General features: G+C 34.0%; 1 protein-coding gene across 2 annotated transcripts in view; it reads left to right on the top strand.

Moving 5' to 3' along the window:
• The first annotated feature begins 488 nt into the window (after nucleotides 1-488).
• Nucleotides 489-13711, top strand: part of LOC149775580 (sodium/glucose cotransporter 4-like) — a 33916-nt gene continuing 20693 nt past the window's right edge. The window contains exons 1-2 of one of the 2 annotated variants that reach the window (XM_089943547.1): nucleotides 489-651; nucleotides 13368-13472. In XM_089943547.1, the coding sequence (XP_089799673.1) occupies nucleotides 637-651; nucleotides 13368-13472 (120 nt within the window). In that variant the 5' untranslated portion in view covers nucleotides 489-636. Of the gene's footprint in view, nucleotides 652-13205; nucleotides 13473-13711 lie in introns of those variants that run through there. The other variant, XM_089943546.1, reaches the window with a different exon arrangement.

The raw sequence follows: 13711 nt of genomic DNA, 5'->3' as shown, positions 1-13711 counted from the left end.
TCTATTTTCAGTATCTGCGATCCGAGAAGTTTCATTGTTCGCAAGTCGTTCACAGACCGGACTATTTCAATTTTGGGAACAAAATATTTGGTCCATACTTATACTTTCTTTCAAACGCGGGGATCACGATTATATTTCACAACGTTGTAAAAATAAAGTTCTCATTATGGGACCAGATGGCTAGGTTTTTGAGTGTATAATCAACCTCACACCTGACGATTATGTGTTTCATCTTTTCGCTCAGTCAGGCGATCTGTGGAGCCTTGGCATACAAAGAATAAACTCCTGTTCAGATGCATTGTCGCGTGATTTTGCGAGTACGTTATTTAACTTTACAAATACGTTATTTTAATTTTAAGGCTGAATTTAAATTTTGTACTTGAAATGTTTCGCGGCTACGGGACCCATTTTTGCCGTGGCGTACCATCAACTAAAGAAATAAATATCAAAAGAACATGAATTTATAAAAATTACTGAAGACAAACACTTTTAACGGAAAACTTTTAAACTTTCTTTGACAAGAATATTTTGAAAATTGATTTCTTGTTGACGCATTATATTTTTTGTTTCTCTTTTTTTCAGTCGTCATGTCGGAATCGTGGGAGTGTAGGCGGGTATTTCTTGGCGGGGAGAACCATGCATTGGATACCGGTAAGCTTTCTCTTTTAGTCCTTAAGACAGAACCAACGGGTCACATTTTAAACATCTTTGGTGGTAGATACTCTTCTTTTTGGAAAAACAATTTTAGTCGGCACAGGTGAAAGGATGTTGTATTGCACACCTATCTAACGTTGGTTGCCTGGTTTTGTGTCTAATGTCACTTTAACGTATAAATACAGAAATGATAAAACTCACACATTTCATCCTGAGTTTACTTAAGTTTTTGCTAAACAGGTTTATAATCGTTAGGAAAATCACATAAACTGGCGCATGGCAGTCCAATAGCGACACCAGGCAGTCAGACTCAAGAGAGTAACTTTTCGCGTCTAATTATAGGATACACTGTATTAATTATATGGACGAATGGGAACAGGTCTAGAATTTGGTGAAGACAAAAAATAGTATATATTTGTTTTGCTGGCCAGAATTGGCTTTTAATGAAAGTAATATTTTATTAAAAATAAATTTTGAGAGATTTTCCTAATTGCAACACAAAAAATCGAGGCAATGTTTTGTTGTTGGAATTTCAGCCCATTGACAGACTTGATTCTGGAGAACGCATTATTGAAATTAGCATCTGACTCAACAGTGGAGAACTGAAAACATATCTCAAACACATGTAGATCCAAACATACCGCGGCTCATGTGGTTTTCTTTGCACAAAATCTATCACCAAGGATACATCTATACTGATAAATAACGGTCTGAATTTTTAATATCATGTTTCCATAAGTTTTTTTTTTATGGAAGCTGAATTAGTACTGTGAGACCTGTACTATCTACAAAGAAATGTACTGAGATATTGGTGGCTTTTGTTTTAACTTCCTGACTTATCACTTTCTACATTTTGCATTAAAATGCACGTACATATCACACATCCACGTCTAACTTTATTATTACTTAAAAACATCAGTCTCATAGACATGTTCAATTTTTTTCACATTCAAGAACATCAGTAAAAAAGACATTTTTTAAATTAATATTCAAGAACATCAGTAAAATAGACATATTTTTAATTAATGTTCGGGATCATCATTAAAATAGATATATTTTAAATTAATGTTCAAGAATATCAGTAAAAATGGACATCTTTTAAATTAATGTTCATGAACATCAGTAAAAAAGACACATTTTAAATTAATGTTCATGAACATCAGTAAAAAAGACATTTTAAATTAATGTTCATGAACATCAGTAAAATAGACACATTTTAAATTAATGTTCAAGAACATCAGTAAAATAGACACATTTTAAATTAATGTTCATGAACATCAGTAAAATATACACATTTTAAATTAATGTTCAAGAACATCAGTAAAATAGACACATTTCAAATTAATGTTCAAAAACATCAGTAAAATAGACACATTTTAAATTAATGTTCAAGAACAGCAGTAAAATAGACACATTTTAAATTAATGTTCAAGAACAGCAGTAAAATAGACACATTTTAAATTAATGTTCAAGAACATCAGTAAAATAGACATAATTTAAATTAATGTTCAAGAACATCAGTAAAATAGACACATTTTAAATTAACGTTCAAGAACATCAGTAAAATAGACACATTTTAAATTAATGTTCAAGAACATCGGTGTGAGTTACAAAAACTTTGTTTTTACTTTGTAGTTACTGAAGCAACATATCAACAGGTGTTAAATTCAATATGTGCTATGAATCGGTGAAGCATTTTCATTATTAAGTATGTCATTTTACGACAAAAGGATAATGATACAGTGAGTATGACGTTGGTAGAATGTGTTATTTTCAAACAAATTTTCACCGTTATATAACTTAAATGAGCAATTGTAAATTTATTCCTGAAGTGGTAAATTTTCTACATAAAAATACTTTCAGAATAAGCACGTGCAAATATGCCTCAGCAAGTCCAAAATGATCATGTACCTAACAATATAGCGTGTAAATGTTACCGTAGTATTTAATTAAACACGATTATTGCTGGGCTTTTTAATGTTATACAAAAAAATTTTTTTTTCAATACGTACGCAAAGGACATTTGAAAATCCTGATGAAATAAACTGATGATATTTCGTATCAACATCCGATCCAAGACAAAATCGTATTCGGATCTAAAATCCCACAGTAGGGATCCTATCATACTGGTGCAAATGGTGCCAACACCATAGTTCGGTAAAAATCATTTTCATTTACTTTTATTATTTTACTACTAGTAAATATAAAAACAGAATATAAATATAAACAATATCTTGGTGCCAACATTTTTTAATAGAGTTCTACACTTGAATCTTGTTCAGAAAAATAGGCGAAAATACTTCGTAGTCAGCTATATTTTTTTCTTCTTCAAAATGATAGAATAGAAAATTCTTAAAGGACCTTTGGTATCGTGCTAACAAACACTAGAAACACTATGATTTTCTTTTCCGCCTATTATTTTAATATATGTGAACAAATACTAGAAAATTAAACTTGATTTTTGTTTAAGCTATCCAATTTTGACGAATATTACATGTCAACTGCAGTTTGATTTGGAACAGATATTATCGCGCAATACAGTTTTTATGTCTATTACACCATATTTAAAATAATTCAATTTACTAACAAAGTGGCTTGAATCATCGTAAATTATATTTATTGAACAACATCTAGAAAGATACACACACACACATATATATATATATATATATATATATATATATATATATATATATATATATATATATATATATATAATAAACTGAAAACGAACAGTGCAAAACTAGTATCTAGCTAACCTGAGCGCTTTCGGCTCTTTAATGAGTCTTTTTCAAAGGCAAATACAAAACATCGACAAGACACACAAATAAAACAGAAAAACGGTTATGTTTTAGAATCTGTACATGGCTGTTTCTACAGGAATTCAACTTCTTCACTTTATCATGTTTCAACTAGTTTATTTCAGCTAGTAACTGATACTGAAAATATTTGTATTGACCTAGAAATTGATGAGCTACAACGACATCTATTATTTTATGTAAATTTTATGTAAGCGTAAATTATATCCCGGATATTTCATTGTTATAGTACCATAGGCTATTAAGCAAATTTAGAGAATTATTTAAAAGAAAATGTGTCGGCTGCAAAAGATAATTTTATTTGTGCATGGTTGTTTTTGTCTAGTCTTCTTGGTTTAAACCGCTTGGTTTCAATGTTCTAAGGCGGCGTATCCAGTAGGATTCCTTTTATTTCCTAGTTTGGGAACTTCAGTTGGAGTTGTGAGCAATTGCAATAAGTGTTATATCATTTAAAATGTGGCCAGGGGAGGAGACGTGTTCTGCGACCGGGCTTCTGTACAGCTTCTTTGTCATCCAATCAGATCTATGAAGGTTGATCCTTTTGTGTAGCTTTTCAGTTTCTCCGACATAAATGACATTCTCTGGTTTGCACGTTTTGTTTGGACCATCTATGTTTAATTTTTCTCTAGTCATTGTGCTAGAAAATATCATGGTCTCTATCATATGTTGACAGGTTTTGTACCTTTTATCGCCACAGGGGCCAGGTTGACTAGAGTGGTCTTGATTAGTATTGGCATTAGCTTCGCCCTGACTAGGATGTCCTTGAGGATTTTTGGTCGCCTGTAGGCGACCACATGTTTGTTAGAGAGGATTAACTTATGTGCGTCAGACGATTCCACGATGGGCCAGTGTTTCCCGAAGATTTTACCTACTTTAGGGTTGCCTGGATGGTAGGTCATGATAAATAGTATCCTATCAACCTTTTCCTTCTGTCCATATTTTAGTAGGTCATCGCGATTTGTTTGATCAGCCCTTTGGGTTGCCTCTGTAATAAGGTCATTGTTGTAGCCTCGGTAAATTAAATGTTTAGATAGCTCTTCGGACCTTTTTAGGAATGTTTCATCGTCGGAGCAAATTCTGCGTATCCTCAGTGCCTGGCTATATGGAATGTTCCTAATGCAGTGTTTTGGATGACAGCTGCTTGGGAAAAGATACTGGTGTTTGTCGGTTGGTTTGGAGTAGATGTCTGTATGGAGCTTGTTTTCTACCAGTCTGGTTGTTGTGTCCAGGAAGACGTGGTTTGAGTTGGAGACTTCTGCCGTGAATTTTATTAAGAGATGGAAGCTGTTTGCCTTTGATATCGAATGATCCAGACTTTATATTCCATGTTGCCACTCAATTTCTATATCATCGATAAAAGCGTACCCACTGGTATGGTGTAATTTCAACCGATGCTAAAAGTTGACCCTCCAGTTTTCCAAAAAATATTAGCATACGAAAGGACCATTTTTTTTACCCATTGCGGTTCCATTAATTTGGAGGTAGTTTTCTTCATTAAATTCAAAGTTATTGAGTTTTAGGACAAGCTGCATGAGTTGGACTAGGAAGTTTGTGGGGGGATTATCTACAGTTCTTGTTTCCCATGCTTCTCTACGCGCCTGTATCTCTTCGTTGTGCATTATGTTAGTATACAAAAGATGTGACGACTAAGGAAACAAGCAATGTATCTGGCAGTAATGGTTCGCTTGCTTTGCTTGTTATGAGGTAATCTGTCGTGTCCTGAAGATATGATGGTAATTTGTGGACACGTGGTTTCATAAAATGATCCAAATATTCTGATATCCTTTCTGTGGGATGCCCGTCACCGGATATTATAGGTCTGATCGGGTTTCCTTGTTTGTGGATTTTAGGTAGAAGATATACTCTATCTGCCCTTGGGTTTTCTAAGCTTAAGTAGTTTCTCGTTTGCTTGTCTATGTGCCCGATTTGGTATGCCTCATCAAAAATATTAGTGATGGTTCTTGCATATTCCAGTGTTGGATCATGGTCTAGTTTTTGGTAGAACCTACCGTCACATAGTTGTCTACTTGCTTCACTGATGTAGTCTTCCCTATTAATAACTACCACAGCGGAACCCTTATCTGCAAGATTAATTATAATGTCTGTTCTGCTTTTCAGTGTGTGTAGGGCATCTGTTTCTTCTTTTGTCAAATTAAAGTATATGTTAGTATGGTTGATGTGTCTGGAAGTTGATAAAGGCTTCTAGATTTGGAAATAAACTTTTTCGTGGAGTCCAATTACTTATCTTTCTGAATATGGGTTAGTCGCAGCTTATATTTTCCTCTGATTTATTTATGGGCTGCAACCCAAAATGGACCTTGAGTCTAATCTTTTCGGTCTTCTTTTTCAGCTTCCCTCTGTCAAATGTCTTTGAACGGGGACAGAAACTCAAGCCCTTCGATTAAAGTTTTATTTCTGCCTCCGTAAGTTCTAACTTAGAGATAAAGAACACTGAGTTAGTAACAGTTAAATTAGTTTTTGCTTTAGAGTGCTTGCTATTCTTCCTTTTACGGCAATTTATCTTCTTACGTTTGTTTTTAGAAGAAATTTCGTCAACTGAAGTTTCTTCACAACAGTGATTTGGTTGTAGATCATGACTTCTAAATTTTCTTTCTCTGAATTTGTATAGTTTTGCAGAGAGTCGTTTTTTATCCTTATTTAATTTAGAGTAAAACGTTTGCAATTGTTCCTCTGTGGAAACTGAATTTAGCTGCTGTTTTAATGCTTCGATGGTTGCTGATTTGACTAAATATTGATGATTTATGTTTTCCCCAAGTAGGGCTGTGAGTTTCATGGACGCATCGTGGGTTATTGTATTCCATCTCTTGTTGAATCTGTTTGAGCTCTTGCCAATACTTTGCGGCTTGACATGAATCTGAAGACTTTTAGTGACTGTGTTTGTTTGGAGGAATCGATGCAAAAGAGTGCGATATTGCTTTAGACGAAGTAAGGTATTAGTTTCATTGTTTTGAGTGTTTTCTGTATTGGTTGAGACATGATCTCCATTATTCTAGATGAGGCAATTATCTAAACGCAAGAAGGAAAAAATTGGAACGTATACACTAACACGACATAAAATACAGAACTGAAAGGATGTTAGATCACAGCAAATGTAGATCGTGCCATACGAGATGGATAATATAAAGAATATAAATCATTCTTTTAAATAATTCTCTACATTTGCTTAATAGCCTATGACTACTATAACAATGAAATATCCGGGATATAATTTGCGCTTACAGGAATTTACATAACGTAACAGATGTCGTTATGTCTCATCAATTTGTAGGTCCATACAAATATTTTCCAGTATCACCAACAAGCTGAAATAAATTAGTTGAAACATAATAAAGTTAAAAGGTTGAATTCCTGTAGAAACAGCCATATAAAGTTTCTAAAACATAACAGTTTTTCTGTTTTATTTGTTTGTCTTGTCTATGTTTTGTATTTGCCTGTGAAAAAAACCTCATTAAAGAGTCGAAAGCGCTAAGGCTAGCTAGATATTAATTTCGCACCGTTCGTTATCAGTTTATTGCATTTATCTTAATCAATCTCTGACACACGTGATCCCTTGCTGGATCCAGTGCACTTGAAAGGATTGTTATTCGCCATATGATTTATATATATAAACTTGCAGGTGCCCGGTAACATTGATATGATTTGATATTATTCGAGGTAACAGCAATATTCAGACGCTCATCCCTTGATAAGGACCAGTGGGATGCTGAATATTAGCCCCGTAGAATACCTACCCATCTCCGGTCATTAATCTAAGTAGATAGGTGACATGTGGTAGTTTTTCTACTGTGATCAATATTCTACTTTACACCGGCGTCACCAAGTTTCTATTTGGCACGGTTATTCCAGTATCACGATGGTGGCTGCTTGAAGGGGACATGTTTCTTCGCAAAGACAAGAACGCTTTACCATTTCGCAAACGCTGATGGCAAAATGAAACAAAATATTTCTTTTCGTCTGTAAAAGTTGTTTTGACTGAACTGTTTTTTTTTTCTTTTCTTTTCTTTTTCTTATCATTTATGGCCCAAATATGTACGGCGATGGCTGTATGGACTGTAAAGTGCGCAATGTTAAGTCCAATGGCAATAGTAAATCTCATCAATACCTTCTCACCCTTGAATATTGCTAAAAGCGTAGGGCATTGATAAGATTCGTTATTTGCATACAAATCAAATGTCAGTAGGTGCGTCCTTTGATCAGTCTTGTGACTGTCATATATTTCCCTGACACGCATCTCACCCCTGAATATTTTTGTCATAAGACTATGACACTGAAATGGTTAGCTATCTGCAAAGAAGTCAATGCCCAGAAGCGTCATTTGTTAAGTCTTGTGACGATCGTTAAGTCTCACTGACACACTTCTCACCACTGAATTCTTTTGTCATTAGAGTAGGGCATTGAAACGATTCGCTGTTTGCAGAGAAGTCAATGTCCGGATGCATGTCATTTGATAAGTATCGTAGCGATAATAACTTTGATTGATTCACTTTTCGTCCTTCAGTATCGCAGTAAGAGTAGAGCCTGAACACGATTGGCTATTTGAAGAGCATTCAATATCTAGATCTCTAAGATGTCTAAGATTTGTAACTAAGTGAAACGAGTGGTCGCCTGGAAGACACAAATTATAATGTTTCGGGTTCGAAACGTGTCACGTTTGTTATTGGCCATTTAATACGCTACATCTAGTGCGGACGACATGAGAAAACATTTAAAGGATTTAAAGAAGCTGGTTGGGTCCAATGATCAGAAATAAACAACAAAAAAATTAAACACTCAGTACTAAAGCCGATATAAAGCTCCACTTGATACACGGTAAGCGATCGCAGCAGACAACCGCAAAAATCTTGCACTAATCTACAAAGGGACACGGCAACGAGGTCTTTGGTCCAGAATAGCAGACGATCGACTTCTTTTTAAGGGTCAGCAAGTTCACCCAGGTGATTCACTGGACTCAATTATCAAGAAAATAAATTAACACCGGAGTCCAACACAGGGGCCAACCTACGCGCAGACTGTCAGGTCACTATATGGTATATCATAGGGAGAAATCTGAGAATGCCTTCTCCTCATCAAAACGTACTTGTAATACATATGTAACAAGAGACGTTGATGTTAATAAATGCAAATAATAAAATACGTTTTCTAATTTTGAGTGTTTGTGGGATGCAAAATGGGGCATTATATCGACACTTTGTGAGCTTTGTTTATACGTTCATTTTTGTGGTGTTTTGGATGATATCGAAGCAGTAGAAATTAGAGAATTGAATCGAACAGGAAATAAGTGTTGGCGAAAATCAGGTGATATTGCATTCTTGTATTGTCAGAATTATTCCAAGTTTGTCTCTGACGTACCGACAACTAATCACTGCTATCATACACAACCAGCAAGCACTCCAAATTCATAATTTCAAATCACAGTGAGTTCAATGTTTCTAAAATACTTAATCCTTTTAAATTTCAGTTCTGTTGTAATCCTATATTGACTGGATATTCCTCAGAATCCAAGTCTAAGACAAATACGTATGACCATATATTATTTGAAACGTGTAGGTTCCTGAATTCATTCATCCAAAATAGATGCATGAGTAGCGATAGAGATATAGGTCAATAACGTGTAAAAATGCACCCATTCTTGGTTAGCTGATGCCATTAGCTGATATAACCAACAACTGATGCATCCCTCTGATCCCTCTGATGTTGGAGGTTGCGGGCTTGAACCCCGGCCGAGTCATACCAAAGACGTATAAAAATGGTAGTAGCAGCTGCTTCGCATGTAAGAGGTTATTATTAGGAATGGTCGGCCTGGTGTCAGGATAATGTATCTGGGTGGGATATGATGCTAGATGTCTGCAGCATGATGCCACTGTGCCAGATATCACTATAAACTGCCATACTGCAGACTAATCATTGCGATATGATGGAAATATGTTTCAGGCTACGTTAAAAATCCAAATATCACACACACACACACACACACACATGTCATCAGCTGAAACCCTTGAGGATATCTCTGATTTGAGACTTTACTAATCTGAATCATTTTTGTTTTGATGTACATTCTCCAACAATAAATATTTTAGACCATGGTATTATCCAAGTGTATTGAATTACAGGATTAACAAAGTCGTTATCTAAAATTAAAGATGATAACAATGTTCCCTCAGACTACGACTTATCAGATTATTAGACTGCTTTGCAAAATTGATTATCTCTAAGTGAAGGACTTAACGGACTTACGCATATAATGGAGAATCAGTCTGGTTTTAGAAAAGGATATTCCACTTAAGATAACATTTTTACTCTGCATGCCTCTTTGGAAATTTTTAGAGCAGGAACAAAATATATGATTCTTCTGCATTTGTCGATTTCGAAATTGTATTTGACAATGTATGGGTAGCAGGGCTGGAAAAATGGTTATAAATAACGTTAATATTAAGTTGCATAAAGGAATTAGAAATATGTTTGGTAAAATTAATTCAAATTAACAAAGTATTTTTTCATTTGCTTGTCAACGTGGGATAAATCGAGGTGAAAATATTTCATCCATCTTATTTTCGTTAAATCTGAATGCTTTGAGGAGTTTCTACTGTAAACTGTTGCTATGGTGTGCATTTTGAAGATCAGAATATATTAATTATGTTGTATTTGAAGGAACTTGCCATCCTCCATGTCGTAAAAAATACTTATTTTTGGGGACAACTTGAATATATATATATATATATATATATATATATATATATATATATATATATATATATATATATATATATATATATGACTCTATGGTCTTAACATAAGTAATAAAAAGTGAGATGCAACAAACCTTGTAAAATTCAACAAATAATTTGTCTATCAAGAAGACATACAAAATTAAACATGTAATAATAGCTTACGGAATTGCGAATTAAATCCTAAATAAACCTAAAATTTCTAACACAAGAACGAATGATTAGAGTTCTGAGTAATCTTTAGTAGTACTCCAAAATGAATCCCAAACTGGAGGTGTTGATGTGCCTGTTATGGCCTGTGTCTTAGTGATGTGTCAACAGCTTTTTGCTGAATCGCAATAATACAATCCAAGAATATTATCTTATGTGTATTCCTATATAAATCCAAGAATGTTATTTTGAGCACTTTGTATTTCCAGAGATAATACCTTATATATATATATATATATATATATATATATATATATATATATATATATATATATATATATATATATATATCGTCAAGACTACAAGAAATGTACACTTTATGAAAGCAGAATATTAATGTCTTGACACATAACTTTACAGTAGTCTTGCAAATATGCTGAATGTTATCAGATGCTTCCGTCAAAAACTAGTTTTACTTTACAAGGGTTATGTTCTCAGTTGTTTCTCGTCAGGTTTCTTTACCTCCCACGTCCTTCCACATGCTTGGTCCTTTCGTGCAATTCTAATTTTGGACACGTGAAAGCGTGAAACTAGTTCTTTCCAGCATTTTGGAGAATTATGAATGGGTCTTGTTTGTATTTTTACTAAGGAAGTCTTCAAGTATAATCATTAAGAAAGAAGCTTACATTTATTTATAACTAAACGTAGACAGCAATGTAAAGAAATACATGTATCAATTGCCCACATTGCTACGTTGGCATGTGTCAAGGTGCGGCGTTTACACTAACTGGAATTTAATTTTGTGATCGTGCATTTATGATACATCGAAAAGTCAGTAGGTTAATACAAATCGTATTAAGACGTTATAATGATGTATGCATTTGGCCAAAACTATTTACACTTGCCATAATATGACAGCAAACAATCCTGAAATACTAGTGGTGCGTTTTGATACGCAATGTTGTGCGCTAAGTCATGACATTCAAGGTTCAAAAGCGTCAATTCGATAGCCTCTTAACAATCACTTATCTCATTCACAATGTGTTATTGATAGCCTCTTGGCAATTACTTATCTCATTCACAAAAAGTCATTTTTAGCCTCTTGGCAATTACTAATCTCACTGACAAAGCGTGTCATTGATAGTCTCTTGGCAATCAGTTGCCCCGTTTAGAAAGCATGTCATTGATAGTCTCTTGGCAATCACTTGTCTTCTTGACAAAGCGTGTCATTGATTGTTTTTTGGCAGTCACTAGTCTCCTCGACAAAGTGTGTCATTGATTGTTTCTTGGCATTCACTAGTCTCATTTACAAAGCATGTCACTGATAGTGTCTTGCAATTAATAATCTCATTGACAAGTGACACTGATAGCCTCTTGGTAATTACTAATGACATTGATAGCCTTTTGGCAATTACTAATCTCATTGGCAAAGTGTGTCATTGATAGCCTCTTGGTAATTATTAATCTCACTGGTAAAGTATGTCATTGATAGCCTCTTGGCAATTATTAATATCATTGGCAAATGTGTCATTGATACCCTCTTGGCAGTCATTAATCTCACTACAAAACTGTCATTGATTGTCTCTTGGCAATCACTAATCTCATTGACAAAGTTTGTTATTGATATTCCCTTGGTAATCACTAACAACATTGACAAAGTTTGTCATTGATATTATCTAATCTCACTGACAAAGTGTATCAGTGATAATCTCTTGGCAACCACTAATATCATTGACAAAGCGTTTCATTCATAGTATCTGGGCAATCAATTATCTCACTGATATAATTTTCAGCCTAAATATAACAGCCTTCATGGTCTTCATACGGGGGAATGGTTCTGCTTTTTACTTATGATTATACATTTCGATCATTAATTATTGTTTTTGGTTTTGTTCTTATGGGCTTTTCTGCTTCTTGGATTACATGCGTCTCCAAGGTTTCATGCCTGTGGTTGCAACTTAATTCGTAGACCCACGTGCTTTTAAAATCTCATTTATTCGTTTTACAGTGACTTCATGCTTAACTTTTGAATGATAAATTCATTATTTTGCTGTGCAGCTCTAAAACTAATTAGCTTATATATTAAGTAAGGAAACTGAACAATACTACTTCAAGGAAATATTTATAATCTGGTTGTATCCCACTCATAAGTTTAAAACGTCATAATGCAACAACTAATTGTTATCTACATGAATGTGTATTTACCGACTGTAAAATTTACTTCTTTTCTTAGCGGAAAACTTTACAAATACTTATCCTTGTTTTTCATTTATATATATATATATATATATATATATATATATATATATATATATATATATATATATTTACCAAGAACATAATGTTCTTCCTTTCATTTTTGCTGCTTTGCACACATTGACTCTAGTAACAATTAGCCGAATCTATCAAGTAGGAGAACTACTACTACTACTACTACTACTACTACTAATAATAATAATTATAATGAACAAATAAATAAACTACATCAATTCTTGCCTTGTGGATTTGACATGTCTGATATATGGCAGCCACAGTAAACGACGTAGCTCTGTAGGTTTCAGATGATAACTTTTGAACTCAAGAGTAGATAAGAAGGACGATGTTTTTCCTGAGGAAAAGTAGTCAAGCAAAACAAACTGCCTGGCCATATTTAGTGAAGGTTGAGCGCAAGACGCGTGGATACGAATAGATCACGATCAAAACCAGCTAGATGCAGGTTTCTTAAAATGCATATTTACGACTAAATAATTAATCTTAAATTGACATTTTTTGACTCAAGACATTTTAATAATCGTGCCATAAAAAAAGTAATAACCATGACTGTCATTCAGTAATAGGCATTCTGGCGCAAATAATGCTTAGTTTTAATTTCTCAAAATCTCTGTTATTACCTGAAAATTTCTGATAAATTGTTCTTCATATAAATCAAATAAATAGCTCCATCAGACTCATTTTCGTGTATAGAATATTTTGGATGAATTGTACAATCAATTTCCAGGTGGGTGCTTCTCTGTTTGCCAGTAATATTGGAAGCGGACATTTTGTGGGTCTGGCAGGATCTGGAGCCGCCAGCGGGATCGGTATTGCTGTATTTGAACTTAACGTAAGTTATCCTATGGCCCGATTCTAACAATGATTAAAATTGTACCTTTCAAAAGGAAAGATTTTTTAATATTGATAATGTTTTATGTATAAACTATCAGCTCTGTCAATTAAAACTGATCGAGAGAGATTGCTATAAGTTTGTATTCGTTGACTAATAAGGTATTTTATTTCTGAAATGATTTAATAACTTAACATGGATTTGAGAGACGTAATGTTCCGTGTAACGCATGAGAAATA

Source organism: Sinohyriopsis cumingii, chromosome 19 (genome assembly GCF_028554795.1).
Source record: "Sinohyriopsis cumingii isolate HCF-2022 chromosome 19, ASM2855479v2, whole genome shotgun sequence".
Classification (NCBI taxonomy): domain Eukaryota; kingdom Metazoa; phylum Mollusca; class Bivalvia; order Unionida; family Unionidae; genus Sinohyriopsis; species Sinohyriopsis cumingii.
This window is presented reverse-complemented; position numbering and strand designations above follow the sequence as displayed.